At 48.0% G+C, this 19,793-nt stretch overlaps 1 protein-coding gene across 1 annotated transcript in view; it reads right to left on the minus strand.

The window, feature by feature from the left end:
* Positions 1 to 19,793, minus strand: part of smarcc1a (SWI/SNF related, matrix associated, actin dependent regulator of chromatin, subfamily c, member 1a) — a 104,039-nt gene that overhangs the window by 8,844 nt on the left and 75,402 nt on the right. The window contains exons 22-24 of the mRNA XM_056285590.1: positions 19,143 to 19,287; positions 18,050 to 18,222; positions 17,123 to 17,257 (exon numbers count right to left, since the gene is read on the minus strand). Coding sequence (XP_056141565.1) covers positions 17,123 to 17,257; positions 18,050 to 18,222; positions 19,143 to 19,287 — 453 coding nt within the window. The remainder of the gene's footprint in view (positions 1 to 17,122; positions 17,258 to 18,049; positions 18,223 to 19,142; positions 19,288 to 19,793) is intronic.

Genomic DNA, 19,793 nt, shown 5'->3' on the forward strand with positions numbered 1-19,793 from the left:
TGCCTACATCCGACTTCACTGGTCCAGCCTGAACAATACTGCCTACATCCGACTTCACTGGTCCAGCCTGAACAATACTGCCTACATCCGACTTCACTGGTCCAGCCTGAACAATACTGCCTACATCCGACTTCACTGGTCCAGCCTGAACAACACTGCCTACATCCGACTTCACTGGTCCAGCCTGAACAATACTGCCTACATCCGACTTCACTGGTCCAGCCTGAACAATACTGCCTACTTCTGACTTCAATGGTCCAGCCTGAACAATACTGCCTACATCCGACTTCACTGGTCCAGCCTGAACAATACTGCCTACATCCGACTTCACTGGTCCAGCCTGAACAATACTGCCTACTTCTGACTTCACTGGTCCAGCCTGAACAATACTGCCTACATCTGACTTCACTGGTCCAGCCTGAACAATACTGCCTACATCCGACTTCACTGGTCCAGCCTGAACAACACTGCCTACATCTGACTTCACTGGTCCAACCTGAACAATACTGCCTACATCCGACTTAACTGGTCCAGCCTGAACAACACTGCCTACTTCTGACTTCACTGGTCCAGCCTGAACAATACTGCCTACATCCGACTTCACTGGTCCAGCCTGAACAATACTGCCTACTTCTGATGTCACTGCTTCAGCCTGAACAACACTGCCTACTTCTGACTTCACTGGTCCAGCCTGAACAATACTGCCTACTTCTGATGTCACTGCTTCAGCCTGAACAATACTGCCTACGTCTGACTTCACTGGTCCAGCCTGAACAATACTACCTACTTCTGACTTCACTGGTCCAGCCTGAACAATACTGCCTACTTCTGACTTCAATGGTCCAGCCTGAACAATACTGCCTACTTCTGACTTCAATGGTCCAGCCTGAACAATACTGCCTACTTCTGACTTCACTGGTCCAGCCTGAACAATACTACCTACTTCTGACTTCAATGGTCCAGTCTGAACAATACTGCCTACTTCTGACTTCACTGGTCCAGCCTGAACAATACTGCCTACATCCGACTTCACTGGTCCAGCCTGAACAATACTGCCTACTTCTGATGTCACTGCTTCAGCCTGAACAATACTGCCTACATCCGATTTCACTGGTCCAGCCTGAACAATACTGCCTACTTCTGACTTCACTGGTCCAGCCTGAACAATACTGCCTACTTCTGATGTCACTGCTTCAGCCTGAACAATACTGCCTACGTCTGACTTCACTGGTCCAGTCTGAAGACAGCTGGAGAACCCAGACTGTGATTTGTGTCCAGCTAGATGGGCTAACACTCCAGAGCCCACAGAGTAGCTCCGCTGTCTAGTAAGCAACAAGAGGGCGGGCCTTGCTTTTTACATCAACAAACCGTGACGCTGAAGTCGTTTCTATGCTCTGTTCGCCACAAGTGGAGTTCACAATCATGAAATGCCAACCCTTCTACCTGCCATGGGAGCTTTACGGCGGTTGTGATTGTGGTAGTTTATGTACCCGTAAGCGCTAATGTAAAGCAGGCTATGAGTGAACTTTACAATGCTATCAACAGGAAGCCCACCCTCGTCATTCTTCCTTGCTGCAGGGCATTTCCACCAGGGAAATCCAAGATCTGTACTACCAAGGTCCTACCAGCGTGATGATTTTGCAACAAGGGGCAATAATACACTAGACAACTCCTACAGAGCCATTCCCCTCCCCCACATGGGCAACTCTGACCAACTTACTGTTATGCTAACACCTTCACACAGACCCAGGGTGCTCTAAGGGAAGTCAGAGTGTGGCCTCAACAAGCCATCCCAGCACCGCAACACTGCTTTGGGCACACACAGTGGGGCATCTTAAAGATGTGCAACATGCAACATGTCACAGACCTGCAGAACCATACGAAGGTGGTTACTGGCTACATACGCAGGTGACCAGACCAGCAGAACCACACTAGAGGTGGTTACTGGCTACATACGCAGGTGACCAGACCAGCAGAACCACACAGAGGTGGTTACTGGCTACATACGCAGGTGCACAGACCTGCAGAACCACACAGAGATGGTTACTGGCTACATACGCAGGTGCACAGACCAGCAGAACCACACAGAGATGGTTACTGGCTACATACGCAGGTGCACAGACCAGCAGAACCACGCAGAGGTGGTTACTGGCTACATACGCAGGTGAACAGACCAGCAGAACCACACTAGAGGTGGTTACTGGCTACATACGCAGGTGACCAGACCAGCAGAACCACACAGAGGTGGTTACTGGCTACATACGCAGGTGCACAGACCAGCAGAACCACACAGAGATGGTTACTGGCTACATACGCAGGTGCACAGACCTGCAGAACCACGCAGAGGTGGTTACTGGCTACATACGCAGGTGACCAGACCAGCAGAACCACACTAGAGGTGGTTACTGGCTACATACGCAGGTGACCAGACCAGCAGAACCACACAGAGGTGGTTACTGGCTACATACGCAGGTGAACAGACCAGCAGAACCACGTAGAGGTGGTTACTGGCTACATACGCAGGTGAAGAGACCTGCAGAACCACGTAGAGGTGGTTACTGGCTACATACGCAGGTGAAGAGACCTGCAGAACCACGTAGAGGTGGTTACTGGCTACATACGCAGGTGAAGAGACCAGCAGAACCCCGTAGAGGTGGTTACTGGCTACATACGCAGGTGAACAGACCAGCAGAACCACACAGAGGTGGTTACTGGCTACATACGCAGGTGCACAGACCAGCAGAACCACACTAGAGGTGGTTACTGGCTACATACGCAGGTGAACAGACCAGCAGAACCACGCAGAGGTGGTTACTGGCTACATACGCAGGTGCACAGACCAGCAGAACCACGCAGAGGTGGTTACTGGCTACATACGCAGGTGAACAGACCAGCAGAACCACACAGAGGTGGTTACTGGCTACATACGCAGGTGCACAGACCAGCAGAACCACGTAGAGGTGGTTACTGGCTACATACGCAGGTGAACAGACCAGCAGAACCACGTAGAGGTGGTTACTGGCTACATACGCAGGTGAACAGACCAGCAGACCCACACAGAGGTGGTTACTGGCTACATACGCAGGTGAACAGACCAGCAGAACCACACAGAGGTGGTTACTGGCTACATACGCAGGTGACCAGACCAGCAGACCCACACAGAGGTGGTTACTGGCTACATACGCAGGTGACCAGACCAGCAGAACCACACAGAGGTGGTTACTGGCTACATACGCAGGTGAACAGACCAGCAGAACCACGTAGAGGTGGTTACTGGCTACATACGCAGGTGCACAGACCTGCAGAACCACGTAGAGGTGGTTACTGGCTACATACGCAGGTGACCAGACCAGCAGAACCACACAGAGGTGGTTACTGGCTACATACGCAGGTGACCAGACCAGCAGAACCACACAGAGGTGGTTACTGGCTACATACGCAGGTGAATAGACCAGCAGAACCACACAGAGGTGGTTACTGGCTACATACGCAGGTGCACAGACCTGCAGAACCACGTAGAGGTGGTTACTGGCTACATACGCAGGTGAACAGACCAGCAGAACCACGTAGAGGTGGTTACTGGCTACATACGCAGGTGAACAGACCAGCAGAACCACACAGAGGTGGTTACTGGCTACATACGCAGGTGAACAGACCAGCAGAACCACACAGAGGTGGTTACTGGCTACATACGCAGGTGCACAGACCAGCAGAACCACACTAGAGGTGGTTACTGGCTACATACGCAGGTGAACAGACCAGCAGAACCACACAGAGGTGGTTACTGGCTACATACGCAGGTGAACAGACCAGCAGAACCACGTAGAGGTGGTTACTGGCTACATACGCAGGTGCACAGACCTGCAGAACCACGTAGAGGTGGTTACTGGCTACATACGCAGGTGAACAGACCAGCAGAACCACGCAGAGGTGGTTACTGGCTACATACGCAGGTGAAGAGACCAGCAGAACCACGCAGAGGTGGTTACTGGCTACATACGCAGGTGAACAGACCAGCAGAACCACGCAGAGGTGGTTACTGGCTACATACGCAGGTGAAGAGACCAGCAGAACCACGCAGAGGTGGTTACTGGCTACATACGCAGGTGAACAGACCAGCAGAACCACGCAGAGGTGGTTACTGGCTACATACGCAGGTGAACAGACCAGCAGAACCACGCAGAGGTGGTTACTGGCTACATACGCAGGTGCACAGACCAGCAGAACCACGCAGAGGTGGTTACTGGCTACATACGCAGGTGAACAGACCAGCAGAACCACACTAGAGGTGGTTACTGGCTACATACGCAGGTGAACAGACCAGCAGAACCACGCAGAGGTGGTTACTGGCTACATACGCAGGTGAACAGACCAGCAGAACCACGCAGAGGTGGTTACTGGCTACATACGCAGGTGAACAGACCAGCAGAACCACACAGAGGTGGTTACTGGCTACATACGCAGGTGAAGAGACCAGCAGAACCACGTAGAGGTGGATACTGGCTACATATGCAGGTGAACAGACCAGCAGAACCACGTAGAGGTGGTTACTGGCTACATACGCAGGTGAACAGACCAGCAGAACCACACAGAGGTGGTTACTGGCTACATACGCAGGTGAACAGACCAGCAGAACCACGCAGAGGTGGTTACTGGCTACATACGCAGGTGAACAGACCAGCAGAACCACACAGAGGTGGTTACTGGCTACATACGCAGGTGAAGAGACCAGCAGAACCACGCAGAGGTGGTTACTGGCTACATACGCAGGTGAAGAGACCAGCAGAACCACGTAGAGGTGGTTACTGGCTACATACGCAGGTGAACAGACCAGCAGAACCACGTAGAGGTGGTTACTGGCTACATACGCAGGTGAACAGACCAGCAGAACCACGTAGAGGTGGTTACTGGCTACATACGCAGGTGAACAGACCAGCAGAACCACGCAGAGGTGGTTACTGGCTACATACGCAGGTGAACAGACCAGCAGAACCACGTAGAGGTGGTTACTGGCTACATACGCAGGTGCACAGACCAGCAGAACCACACAGAGGTGGTTACTGGCTACATACGCAGGTGCACAGACCAGCAGAACCACACAGAGGTGGTTACTGGCTACATACGCAGGTGCACAGACCAGCAGAACCACGCAGAGGTGGTTACTGGCTACATACGCAGGTGAACAGACCAGCAGAACCACGCGGAGGTGGTTACTGGCTACATACGCAGGTGCACAGACCAGCAGAACCACACAGAGGTGGTTACTGGCTACATACGCAGGTGAACAGACCAGCAGAACCACACAGAGGTGGTTACTGGCTACATACGCAGGTGCACAGACCTGCAGAACCACGTAGAGGTGGTTACTGGCTACATACGCAGGTGAAGAGACCAGCAGAACCACGTAGAGGTGGTTACTGGCTACATACGCAGGTGAACAGACCAGCAGAACCACACAGAGGTGGTTACTGGCTACATACGCAGGTGAACAGACCAGCAGAACCACACAGAGGTGGTTACTGGCTACATACGCAGGTGAACAGACCAGCAGAACCACACAGAGGTGGTTACTGGCTACATACGCAGGTGAACAGACCAGCAGAACCACACAGAGGTGGTTACTGGCTACATACGCAGGTGCACAGACCAGCAGAACCACACTAGAGGTGGTTACTGGCTACATACGCAGGTGAACAGACCAGCAGAACCACACAGAGGTGGTTACTGGCTACATACGCAGGTGAACAGACCAGCAGAACCACGTAGAGGTGGTTACTGGCTACATACGCAGGTGCACAGACCTGCAGAACCACGTAGAGGTGGTTACTGGCTACATACGCAGGTGAACAGACCAGCAGAACCACGCAGAGGTGGTTACTGGCTACATACGCAGGTGAAGAGACCAGCAGAACCACGCAGAGGTGGTTACTGGCTACATACGCAGGTGAACAGACCAGCAGAACCACGCAGAGGTGGTTACTGGCTACATACGCAGGTGAAGAGACCAGCAGAACCACGCAGAGGTGGTTACTGGCTACATACGCAGGTGAACAGACCTGCAGAACCACGTAGAGGTGGTTACTGGCTACATACGCAGGTGAACAGACCAGCAGAACCACGCAGAGGTGGTTACTGGCTACATACGCAGGTGAACAGACCAGCAGAACCACACAGAGGTGGTTACTGGCTACATACGCAGGTGAAGAGACCAGCAGAACCACGTAGAGGTGGATACTGGCTACATACGCAGGTGAACAGACCAGCAGAACCACACAGAGGTGGTTACTGGCTACATACGCAGGTGAAGAGACCAGCAGAACCACGCAGAGGTGGTTACTGGCTACATACGCAGGTGAACAGACCAGCAGAACCACACAGAGGTGGTTACTGGCTACATACGCAGGTGAACAGACCAGCAGAACCACACAGAGGTGGTTACTGGCTACATACGCAGGTGAAGAGACCAGCAGAACCACGCAGAGGTGGTTACTGGCTACATACGCAGGTGAAGAGACCAGCAGAACCACGTAGAGGTGGTTACTGGCTACATACGCAGGTGAACAGACCAGCAGAACCACGTAGAGGTGGTTACTGGCTACATAGGCAGGTGCACAGACCAGCAGAACCACACAGAGATGGTTACTGGCTACATACGCAGGTGAACAGACCTGCAGAACCACGTAGAGGTGGTTACTGGCTACATACGCAGGTGAACAGACCAGCAGAACCACGCAGAGGTGGTTACTGGCTACATACGCAGGTGAACAGACCTGCAGAACCACGTAGAGGTGGTTACTGGCTACATACGCAGGTGAACAGACCAGCAGAACCACGCAGAGGTGGTTACTGGCTACATACGCAGGTGAACAGACCTGCAGAACCACGTAGAGGTGGTTACTGGCTACATACGCAGGTGAACAGACCAGCAGAACCACGCAGAGGTGGTTACTGGCTACATACGCAGGTGAAGAGACCAGCAGAACCACGTAGAGGTGGTTACTGGCTACATACGCAGGTGAACAGACCAGCAGAACCACGTAGAGGTGGTTACTGGCTACATACGCAGGTGAACAGACCAGCAGAACCACGTAGAGGTGGTTACTGGCTACATACGCAGGTGAACAGACCAGCAGAACCACGCAGAGGTGGTTACTGGCTACATACGCAGGTGAACAGACCAGCAGAACCACGTAGAGGTGGTTACTGGCTACATACGCAGGTGCACAGACCAGCAGAACCAAACAGAGGTGGTTACTGGCTACATACGCAGGTGAACAGACCAGCAGAACCACACAGAGGTGGTTACTGGCTACATACGCAGGTGCACAGACCAGCAGAACCACGCAGAGGTGGTTACTGGCTACATACGCAGGTGAAGAGACCAGCAGAACCACGTAGAGGTGGTTACTGGCTACATACGCAGGTGCACAGACCAGCAGAACCACGCAGAGGTGGTTACTGGCTACATACGCAGGTGAACAGACCAGCAGAACCACACAGAGGTGGTTACTGGCTACATACGCAGGTGCACAGACCAGCAGAACCACACAGAGATGGTTACTGGCTACATACGCAGGTGAAGAGACCAGCAGAACCCCGTAGAGGTGGTTACTGGCTACATACGCAGGTGAACAGACCTGCAGAACCACGTAGAGGTGGTTACTGGCTACATACGCAGGTGAATAGACCAGCAGAACCACGTAGAGGTGGTTACTGGCTACATACGCAGGTGAACAGACCAGCAGAACCACGCAGAGGTGGTTACTGGCTACATACGCAGGTGAACAGACCAGCAGAACCACACAGAGGTGGTTACTGGCTACATACGCAGGTGAACAGACCAGCAGAACCACGCAGAGGTGGTTACTGGCTACATACGCAGGTGAACAGACCAGCAGACCCACACAGAGGTGGTTACTGGCTACATACGCAGGTGAACAGACCAGCAGAACCACGCGGAGGTGGTTACTGGCTACATACGCAGGTGCACAGACCAGCAGAACCACACAGAGGTGGTTACTGGCTACATACGCAGGTGAACAGACCAGCAGAACCACACAGAGGTGGTTACTGGCTACATACGCAGGTGAACAGACCAGCAGAACCACACAGAGGTGGTTACTGGCTACATACGCAGGTGAAGAGACCAGCAGAACCACACAGAGGTGGTTACTGGCTACATACGCAAGTGCACAGACCATGTGACTGTCGTCAAACCCATTACGAAGAAGGAAGCCACTTTATTCACAATGACTGTGTCTTCTGCATGTCACCATCCAGTTGTACAGGAGCAGTGGCAGCTGCAGCACCCAGGGACCAACTCTGGTTCTTTTTCCTACTGCCTTGCTCAGGGGCACAGACAGGAGTATGAACCCTAACATGCATGGTGCATGTTAACACTGAACTCTTAACATACATACTGGACAACCTGAACACTGCGTATTTTATTCTGATGCTGATATTTATACTTATTGTAACTCAAGTGCTGCTGTTTTTCCTTTTAGTTTCTTTTCTTATTCTATTCTTCTTTTACACATTTATTTACTTATTTGCACTGTTTTGGACTGGGAGGAACAACGTTTTGTTTTTGTATGCAAGTACACAAAAATAATAAAGGAATCTTGAGTCCTCTTGATGATGAATGAAAAGTGTTTTGCCTGTTTGTGTGTATGTTCCTGTTTCAGTGTGTGTATGGTGGTTTGTGTGTTTATGTGTATATTCCTGTTTCAGTGTGTGTATGGTGGTTTGTGTGTGCATGTGTTTGTGTGTATTTTCCTGTTTCAGTGTGTGTATGGTGGTTTGTGTGTGCATGTGTTTGTGTGTATTTTCCTGTTTCAGTGTGTGTATGGTGGTTTGTGTGTGCATGTGTTTGTGTGTATTTTCCTGTTTCAGTGTGTGTATGGTGGTTTGTGTGTGCATGTGTTTGTGTGTATGTTGGTTTGTGTGTGCATGGCTCCTGTTTCAGTGTGTGTATGGTGGTTTGTTTGTGCATGTGTTTGTGTGTATGTTGGTTTGTGTGTGCATGGCTCCTCTTTCAGTGTGTGTATGGTGGTTTGTGTGTGCATGTGTGTATTTTCCTGTTTCAGTGTGTGTATGGTGGTTTGTGTGTGCATGTGTTTGTGTGTATGTTCCTGTTTCAGTGTGTGTATAGTGGTTTGTGTGTCCATGTGTTTGTGTGTATGTTGGTTTCTGTGTGCATGGTTCCTGTTTCAGTGTGTGTATGGTGGTTTGTTTGTGCATGTGTTTGTGTGTATGTTGGTTTGTGTGTGCATGGCTCCTGTTTCAGTGTGTGTATGGTGGTTTGTGTGTGCATGTGTTTGTGTGTATGTTCCTGTTTCAGTGTGTGTATGGTGGTTTGTGTGTGCATGTGTGTATTTTCCCTTTTCAGTGTGTGTATGGTGGTTTGTGTGTGAATGTGTTTGTGTGTATGTTCCTGTTTCAGTGTGTGTATGGTGGTTTGTGTGTGCATGTGTTTATTTTCCTGTTTCAGTGTGTGTATGGTGGTTTGTGTGTGCATGTGTTTGTGTGTATGTTGGTTTGTGTGTGCATGGCTCCTGTTTCAGTGTGTGTATGGTGGTTTGTTTGTGCATGTGTTTCTGTGTATGTTGGTTTGTGTGTGCATGGCTCCTGTTTCAGTGTGTGTATGGTGGTTTGTGTGTGCATGTGTTTCTTTGTATGTTGGTTTGTGTGTGCATGGCTCCTGTTTCAGTGTGTGTATGGTGGTTTGTTTGTGCATGTGTTTCTTTGTATGTTGGTTTGTGTGTGCATGGCTCCTGTTTCAGTGTGTGTATGGTGGTTTGTGTGTGCATGTGTTTGTGTGTATGTTCCTGTTTCAGTGTGTGTATAGTGGTTTGTGTGTCCATGTGTTTGTGTGTATGTTGGTTTCTGTGTGCATGGTTCCTGTTTCAGTGTGTGTATGGTGGTTTGTTTGTGCATGTGTTTGTGTGTATGTTGGTTTGTGTGTGCATGGCTCCTGTTTCAGTGTGTGTATGGTGGTTTGTGTGTGCATGTGTTTGTGTGTATGTTCCTGTTTCAGTGTGTGTATGGTGGTTTGTGTGTGCATGTGTGTATTTTCCTGTTTCAGTGTGTGTATGGTGGTTTGTGTGTGCACGTGTTTGTGTGTATGTTCCTGTTTCAGTGTGTGTATGGTGGTTTGTGTGTGCATGTGTGTATGTTCCTGTTTCAGTGTGTGTATGGTGGTTTGTGTGTGCATGTGTGTATTTTCCTGTTTCAGTGTGTGTATGGTGGTTTGTGTGTGCATGTGTTTGTGTGTATGTTCCTGTTTCAGTGTGTGTATGGTGGTTTGTGTGTGCATGTGTGTATTTTCCTGTTTCAGTGTGTGTATGGTGGTTTGTGTGTGCATCTGTTTGTGTGTATGTTCCTGTTTCAGTGTGTGTATGGTGGTTTGTGTGTGCATGTGTTTGTGTGTATGTTCCTGTTTCAGTGTGTGTATGGTGGTTTGTGTGTGCATGTGTGTATTTTCCTGTTTCAGTGTGTGTATGGTGGTTTGTGTGTGCATGTGTTTGTGTGTATTTTCCTTTTTCAGTGTGTGTATGGTGGCTTGTGTGTGCATGTGTTTGTGTGTATTTTCCTGTTTCAGTGTGTGTATGGTGGTTTGTGTGTGCATGTGTGTATTTTCCTGTTTCAGTGTGTGTATGGTGGTTTGTGTGTGCATCTGTTTGTGTGTATGTTCCTGTTTCAGTGTGTGTATGGTGGTTTGTGTGTGCATGTGTGTATGTTCCTGTTTCAGTGTGTGTATGGTGGTTTGTGTGTGCATGTGTTTGTGTGTATGTTCCTGTTTCAGTGTGTGTATGGTGGTTTGTGTGTGCATGTGTGTATGTTCCTGTTTCAGTGTGTGTATGGTGGTTTGTGTGTGCATGTGTGTATGTTCCTGTTTCAGTGTGTGTATGGTGGTTTGTGTGTGCATGTGTTTGTGTGTATTTTCCTGTTTCAGTGTGTGTATGGTGGTTTGTGTGTGCATGTGTGTATGTTCCTGTTTCAGTGTGTGTATGGTGGTTTGTGTGTGCATGTGTGTATGTTCCTGTTTCAGTGTGTGTATGGTGGTTTGTGTGTGCATGTGTTTGTGTGTATGTTCCTGTTTCAGTGTGTGTATGGTGGTTTGTGTGTGCATGTGTGTATGTTCCTGTTTCAGTGTGTGTATGGTGGTTTGTGTGTGCATCTGTTTGTGTGTATGTTCCTGTTTCAGTGTGTGTATGGTGGTTTGTGTGTGCATCTGTTTGTGTGTATGTTCCTGTTTCAGTGTGTGTATGGTGGTTTGTGTGTGCATGTGTTTGTGTGTATGTTCCTGTTTCAGTGTGTGTATGGTGGTTTGTGTGTGCATGTGTGTATGTTCCTGTTTCAGTGTGTGTATGGTGGTTTGTGTGTGCATGTGTGTATTTTCCTTTTTCAGTGTGTGTATGGTGGTTTGTGTGTGCATGTGTTTGTGTGTATGTTCCTGTTTCAGTGTGTGTATGGTGGTTTGTGTGTGCATGTGTGTATTTTCCTGTTTCAGTGTGTGTATGGTGGTTTGTGTGTGCATGTGTTTGTGTGTATGTTCCTGTTTCAGTGTGTGTATGGTGGTTTGTGTGTGCATGTGTGTATTTTCCTTTTTCAGTGTGTGTATGGTGGTTTGTGTGTGCATGTGTTTGTGTGTATTTTCCTGTTTCAGTGTGTGTATGGTGGTTTGTGTGTGCATGTGTGTATTTTCCTGTTTCAGTGTGTGTATGGTGGTTTGTGTGTGCATCTGTTTGTGTGTATGTTCCTGTTTCAGTGTGTGTATGGTGGTTTGTGTGTGCATGTGTGTATGTTCCTGTTTCAGTGTGTGTATGGTGGTTTGTGTGTGCATGTGTGTATGTTCCTGTTTCAGTGTGTGTATGGTGGTTTGTGTGTGCATGTGTGTATTTTCCTGTTTCAGTGTGTGTATGGTGGTTTGTGTGTGCATCTGTTTGTGTGTATGTTCCTGTTTCAGTGTGTGTATGGTGGTTTGTGTGTGCATGTGTGTATGTTCCTGTTTCAGTGTGTGTATGGTGGTTTGTGTGTGCATGTGTGTATGTTCCTGTTTCAGTGTGTGTATGGTGGTTTGTGTGTGCATGTGTGTATGTTCCTGTTTCAGTGTGTGTATGGTGGTTTGTGTGTGCATGTGTTTGTATGTATTTTCCTGTTTCAGTGTGTGTATGGTGGTTTGTGTGTGCATGTGTGTATGTTCCCGTTTCAGTGTGTGTATGGTGGTTTGTGTGTGCATGTGTTTGTGTGTATGTTCCTGTTTCAGTGTGTGTATGGTGGTTTGTGTGTGCATGTGTGTATTTTCCTTTTTCAGTGTGTGTATGGTGGTTTGTGTGTGCATGTGTGTATGTTCCTGTTTCAGTGTGTGTATGGTGGTTTGTGTGTGCATGTGTTTGTGTGTATGTTCCTGTTTCAGTGTGTGTATGGTGGTTTGTGTGTGCATGTGTGTATGTTCCTGTTTCAGTGTGTGTATGGTGGTTTGTGTGTGCATGTGTGTATGTTCCTGTTTCAGTGTGTGTATGGTGGTTTGTGTGTGCATGTGTGTATGTTCCTGTTTCAGTGTGTGTATGGTGGTTTGTGTGTGCATCTGTTTGTGTGTATGTTCCTGTTTCAGTGTGTGTATGGTGGTTTGTGTGTGCATGTGTTTGTGTGTATGTTCCTGTTTCAGTGTGTGTATGGTGGTTTGTGTGTGCATGTGTGTATGTTCCTGTTTCAGTGTGTGTATGGTGGTTTGTGTGTGCATGTGTTTGTGTGTATGTTCCTGTTTCAGTGTGTGTATGGTGGTTTGTGTGTGCATGTGTGTATGTTCCTGTTTCAGTGTGTGTATGGTGGTTTGTGTGTGCATGTGTGTATTTTCCTTTTTCAGTGTGTGTATGGTGGTTTGTGTGTGCATGTGTTTGTGTGTATGTTCCTGTTTCAGTGTGTGTATGGTGGTTTGTGTGTGCATGTGTGTATTTTCCTGTTTCAGTGTGTGTATGGTGGTTTGTGTGTGCATGTGTTTGTGTGTATGTTCCTGTTTCAGTATGTGTATGGTGGTTTGTGTGTGCATGTGTGTATTTTCCTTTTTCAGTGTGTGTATGGTGGTTTGTGTGTGCATGTGTTTGTGTGTATTTTCCTGTTTCAGTGTGTGTATGGTGGTTTGTGTGTGCATGTGTGTATTTTCCTGTTTCAGTGTGTGTATGGTGGTTTGTGTGTGCATGTGTGTATGTTCCTGTTTCAGTGTGTGTATGGTGGTTTGTGTGTGCATGTGTGTATGTTCCTGTTTCAGTGTGTGTATGGTGGTTTGTGTGTGCATGTGTTTGTGTGTATGTTCCTGTTTCAGTGTGTGTATGGTGGTTTGTGTGTGCATGTGTGTATTTTCCTGTTTCAGTGTGTGTATGGTGGTTTGTGTGTGCATGTGTTTGTGTGTATGTTCCTGTTTCAGTGTGTGTATGGTGGTTTGTGTGTGCATGTGTGTATGTTCCTGTTTCAGTGTGTGTATGGTGGTTTGTGTGTGCATGTGTGTATGTTCCTGTTTCAGTGTGTGTATGGTGGTTTGTGTGTGCATGTGTTTGTATGTATTTTCCTGTTTCAGTGTGTGTATGGTGGTTTGTGTGTGCATGTGTTTGTGTGTATGTTCCTGTTTCAGTGTGTGTATGGTGGTTTGTGTGTGCATGTGTTTGTGTGTATGTTCCTGTTTCAGTGTGTGTATGGTGGTTTGTGTGTGCATGTGTTTGTGTGTATGTTCCCGTTTCAGTGTGTGTATGGTGGTTTGTGTGTGCATGTGTTTGTGTGTATGTTCCTGTTTCAGTGTGTGTATGGTGGTTTGTGTGTGCATGTGTGTATTTTCCTGTTTCAGTGTGTGTATGGTGGTTTGTGTGTGCATGTGTTTGTGTGTATTTTCCTGTTTCAGTGTGTGTATGGTGGTTTGTGTGTGCATGTGTTTGTGTGTATGTTCCTGTTTCAGTGTGTGTATGGTGGCTTGTGTGTGCATGTGTGTGAGAGCTGATGGTACTGATGTTTGTTCATGTGTGCAGGTTTGTGTTAGAAAAGGTTGTCTTTTTGTGGGAAGCAACTTTGCCGTGTTTGGTACAGACAACGCCTGGCAGTGTGCTGGGATGCAGTGCTAAATAAGCACCAACAACCCAGTCTCTCTCTTCTCTCTTCTCTCATCTCTCTCTCCTCTCTCTTCTCTCTCTCTCTCTCTCTCTCTCTCTCTCCCCTCCCTCCTCCCTCTCTCTCTCTCTCTCTCTCTCTCTCTCTCTCTCTCTCTCTCTCTCTCTTCTCTCTCTCTCTCTCATTGTAAAGAAAAGCGCCATCAGCCCCCCCCCCTCCCTCCCTCTCTCTCTCTCTGCCTGTCTCTCTCTCCCTCTCTCTCTCTCTCTCATCTCTCTCTCTCTCTCTCTCCTCTCTCTCTCTCTCTCTCCCTCTCTCTCTCTCTCTCTTCTTCTCTCATTGTAAAGAAAAGCGCCATCAGCCCCCCCCGCCTCCCTCTCTCTCTCTCTGCCTGTCTCTCTCTCTCTTTCAGTTCAATTCATTTCAGTGATGCTTTACTGGCATGACTGCATTAATTACAATGTTGCAAAGCAAGGTGACAGCAAAACAGGTCAACTAGGTACCCCCCCAAAAAAATAAACAAATAAATTAAATAAAAAATAAAACAAATGAAAAAGGAACACATAGATCTGGCAGAAACATGGCACAGCACTTGAACAGTAACCGACAGTGTTTTGGTCACTCACTGACCCTTAGGCTATGGCATTCTGACACATATTGTGCCTGTGACCTTTGACCCTCTCCTAAAATAAGTGGCCATTGTTCTTTCTCATCCAGCAGTAGAACATTTGGAATCTGATTTTCAAATGTCTCCTGGTGTTTTTCTCTTATGTTCTGGAATGTCTCACAATTTAGCAGGAAGTGCATCTCTGTCTCCTCCTCACCTGCCGTACACTGACCACATATTCTTTGCTCTTTTGGTAGCCAAGGTGTTTTGTGTGTCTGTCCTTTTCAGTGGCTAGACTGTGGTCAGTGAGCCTGTACTGTGTAATGATGTGTCTGTGCTGACTGTCTCTGACAGTGGACAGACAGTCAGCCAGTTTGTCTTCTCTTTTTAGGCCCCATAACATTCTCATTTGTGTTGTCATTTGGTGGTTGGTTAGCAGTGCTGGTCTGAAACTCATCTGTGTCAGTGGTTACGGGGTCAGTTAGTTTCACAACCAGCTGACTGAGGGGCCTCTTTCTTAGCTCTTGGATTGGGAATGCTTTACATTGCAGTGTGGTGGGGACTTGATTTAAGGTGCATCCAGAATGTACTAAGTGATCTGTTTTGGATATTTTTTATCAATGGGAAACGGCCTGATTCTGCCCTGCATGCATCTGTTGCCGTTTTCTTTATACATTTAGTAATTTTCAACAGAATCCTGCATGCAGGGCTTCTATTGGACGTTTGTCCCATCTAGTGTAGTCTTGCTGACTGAGTGGACCCCATACTTCATATACTGCAGTGGGCAGGAGGACACTGTCAAAGATTTTGGACCAGATTTTAATTGGGATGTCTGTTTAATAGAATGTTCTTTTTCTTGCATAGAAAGCTCTTCAGGCTTTCTCTAAGTGCATTCACTGCCAGACCAAAGCTTCCCAAGGCACTGACCCTCGGTCCCACTGACCCTCAGTCCCACTGACCCTCAGTCCCTCAGTCCCACTGACCCTCAGTCCCAGGTCATCATAACTTAACGTGTGCTCTAGGGCGGCGTTACCTAGAGTAAATAGGTGTCTACTTTCCTGACACCTGGGCTTCTTCTGGAAGATCATCATTTTTGTCTTTTTTAAGTTTACTGCCAGGGCCCAGTTCTGACAGTATTTCTCTAGCAGATCCAGATGCTGCTGTAGACCCTGTTCTGTGGGTGACAGCAGCACCAGGTCATCTGCACTGAGCAAGAATTTAACTTGTGTGTTGTTTAGGGTGAGGCCAGGAGCTGCAGATTTTTCCAGTAACACCGCTAACTCATTGATGTAGTTATTGAACTGGGTTGGACTCAAACTGCAGCCCTGTCTCACCCCTCGCTCGCTCTCTGCCTCTGTCTCTCTGTGCCCCTTTCGCTCTCTGCCTCTCTCTCAAATTCAGATTCAAATAGCTTTATTGGCATGAACAAAAAATATGTTGTTGCTAAAGCAGTTTGCAGAAGATTAAAACATTACATCACATATTGAATCTCTCTCTCTCTCTCAATTCAATTCAATATTTCCTTTATTGGCATGACATACGTTTTGTACATATTGCCAAAGCCTCTCTCTCTCTACCTCTCTCTGCCTCTCTCTCCCTCTGCCTCTCTCGCTCACTGTCGTCCAGAAGGCTTACATAACGCAGGGCCCTTTTATTTTCATGCACTATTTACAGCCGCCTAAGCGGGCTAGCTTCCCACTACCCAAACCTCAAACACAGTTTTACACTCTCTCCAGCATCTCCAAGGATGGTCCGGGTCAGGACATAACACGCACACACGCACACACACGCACACACACACACACACTAACACACTAACACAGACACAGTACATGGCTGTCTCTCTGCCGAGCCGGGGCAGGGAACAGTTTCTCTCCTCTGGTTACACAACAGCTTTGTGCTGAAACGGTTTGCTTTGTGCTTTGGTTCTGAACACACTTGAAAACAGATTAATTCCGTGTCACTCCTTCCCCAACTGAGCATCTCAACAGCGTTCACCCCCCCCCCCACCCAACAGACATTCACCACCCCCACCCAACAGTCTACAGATCCACTATGTGCAGTTCCTCTTACTCCCTTGCCCACTAACATACTAGATATTCAGACACTCAGAGTTTGAGGCTTTATTCTAACTATTCTGAGATTCTCTCACTCTTTACTTTTAGCAGTGACTACATCTCCCTCCACCCTGAGTCAAACTCTCGCTGACTTGGCAAACAACAAAACAACATGCAGGCTATTTGTCTGCGGAAAACAAACACAGAATCTTTAAATCGTTTCTCTCTTTCTGAATTTGGGAATGTGAAAGGTCTTTGCCGACACCTTTTGTGTTTTGAAAGCAGTCACTATTCATTGTACAGAGAACTCGCATTTCCCATGATGCAACAGGACACCCCCCACCACCCCTGGTGGACTCACCGCCTCTTTCTCGCGGTCCATGATGGTCTCCAACTCTTCAAAGTGTCTCAGCTTGATCTCCAACTTCTTCATCTGGGTCTCTACCAGCAGGGCCACCAGGGACTTTATCTTCCTCTCCTCCACTGCTGCCAGGTGCTGGCAAGATGATGGGATCAATGGGGGGGAAAGAAAGAATATTTAAAATATAATAGTTTGCCCCCCCCCCCAAAGGAAGGGTGAGCGGGGCGCCCCCGTAGCCGAATGGTTACAGCCAATCCCACATGGCCACAAATATCACCAGTTAGATTCCAGGCAGCGAACTTTGTTGCATGTCATACACCTCTCTCTCACCCATGCTATGTAATAAAGGTAAAAAAAAATGTCCAAAAAAAAAACCAAAGGGTGAGCAGTTCATTCATATTCTGTCTCATTTCATTATCTGACTGGAACAGTGGGGGAGCACAGGGGACAGAATAGTGGCCAAACCTGAAAAAGAAGCAACACTTTAACAGGAAGTGCTCACAGGGCAGAGCAGGGGTTTGACATGTCACATCTCGCTGTATACCGGTAGTGGGTGTTTTGGACTGTGTTTTGGGGAGGGGGGCAGTTGTTGCTTTTACTGGTTAGGAAAGTGGAGAGTGATGATAGGGTGAAATAGATAGGGGCAGACACAGACCACTTCAGTCCTGGACCATATTCATCTCAATTCTGTCATGTGACCAGCATTTTTCCCACCATTTATCATCAGCAAACTTAGTCATGCTGGTTTACTATGGTGAGTGAAAAATGATGGATGCCTGCCTTCATGTCACCCTAGCCACATCCTTTCATAATCAAAACGTGAATTCTTAAATCTGACTTGTCATCTCGTCTGAGTAAGACTTTCTGTCCTGCGGTGGTTGAAGAAACACTGTTGGTGGGTGAGCATTAGTGGTGCTGGAGGTTCACCTTGGCCTTGGTAGCAGCAGAGGCCAGGGCAGCGGCTGCTGCAGTGGCAATGTTCCCCTCCCCGACATCCAGCTCCAGTTTCTTCCCCTTGTCATCTCCCTCCTCAGCGCTGCCCTTTTCCTCTTTCTCATGCTCCGTCGAAGACGTCTCCATGGCCTCCTCTTTGTCTTTGTCTGATGGGAGGGAGGGAGAGAGAGAAAGAGGAGTGTGTAGGGAGGGGCTTTTAATTCATTCTGGCTGAAAAACCTTCACAGCACCACACCTGTTCTGATTGGTCAAAACATCACGTGTGATCCTCTAGAAACATCCAACCGTACTCGGCTTTAAAGAGACACCTTCATGCTGTTTCTGAGCACATCTCTAACACGGCTGGTTTGAATTACAGCCCAACGGTGGGTGTGGTTTTATGATTTCATAGCTATTGGCTACTGTCATTCAGGGTGGTCGTGTGGGTGTGGCTGGGTGGGCTAAACACTGGGGCTAAACCGCTTGCCGTAGAAAAAGGAGAAATTCACTGGTGACAGCCCCTTTCCTGCTCTGTCGTCAATTTACAAAAAAAAATAAATAAGGCGAGCAAAATAAGGCGAGCAACAAGACCGCCGACAGCAGCTCTAAGGTTGAGGATGTGGAAGACGAGTCCTCTTTCTCGGTGGAAGTTCACTACTCACCTCACGAATATGTTGCTCAGCCAATACAATCCTATTCCTTCCAGCCAAAAGGGGGCGTCTCCGCTTTTATAGCGTCCCGCTGTGGACACGCCCTCTATGCTAATGGTAATTTGTGACGCGGCAAGTTACCACATTTTCGCCAACCAGAAATCAGTTACTCAACCGCCGATATCTCTTGTCTGGCCATACATGTGATTTTAGGGTTACCATTTGTCTCATCGAGCACATGCACACACACTCTTTACATGGATTAACAACAGGATGAGTCGGGTTCTGATGCACACTCCTTCCATGGATTATCAACAGGACAAGTCGGACTTTGATGCAAGTATCTCTTTAAGCTCCGCTGAGAAACCAGCTGCAACCTAAGGAGGACCAGTGTGACCACAGCATAGCCGCCGGTCTGACCTGAGTCCTGCTGTTACCTGCTGTGGGGGGTTTTCCTTCTGCTCCCTCGGCCTCTCCCTCCGAGGCCTCTGTGCTCTCCTTCTTCACCTTCTCCCCTCCCTCCGTCTTCTCACCCTTCTCTGCCGACTCGCTGGGCTTCTCCGCCTCATCTTTAGACTCCGCCTGAAAACATGCACACACACACGACAGGAAGCAGCAAGTTAATTAACACTAGAACGAGCGGGACGTCACTCCTACCTAGAACCACCGTGGCGGTCACAATGACCTGTGGGTTTTAAACTCCATATCGTGTCAAGATAAACACCCAGTCGAGATATTAACGCACTACATATGTTAGTATGTCTGTTAAGAAACTGACACCAAAATTAACATTAGAACAACTTTAATACTATTTTTAAACAATTTAAATTGGCTGCTGCAACGCCTGTAAATACTGCAACGCCTCAGTGGTAGTCACGTTGCGTCAGTAATGGCGTCTGCATCCAGACATGTTGGTCAAACATCAAGTTTAGACTATTTGTCTGCACTGGAGAAAGCTAGTGTGCTTCTAGGACACAGCAATGACCTCACACAGGAAATGATGCGACAACACACGTCATAAATACTGACATGATGCATACCATCACACAAATTATGTGTGGTCATTTTGACCACTCATGGTCGTTTTA

The sequence above is a fragment of the Lampris incognitus genome, chromosome 9, assembly GCF_029633865.1.
Source record: "Lampris incognitus isolate fLamInc1 chromosome 9, fLamInc1.hap2, whole genome shotgun sequence".
Lineage (NCBI taxonomy): Eukaryota > Metazoa > Chordata > Actinopteri > Lampriformes > Lampridae > Lampris > Lampris incognitus.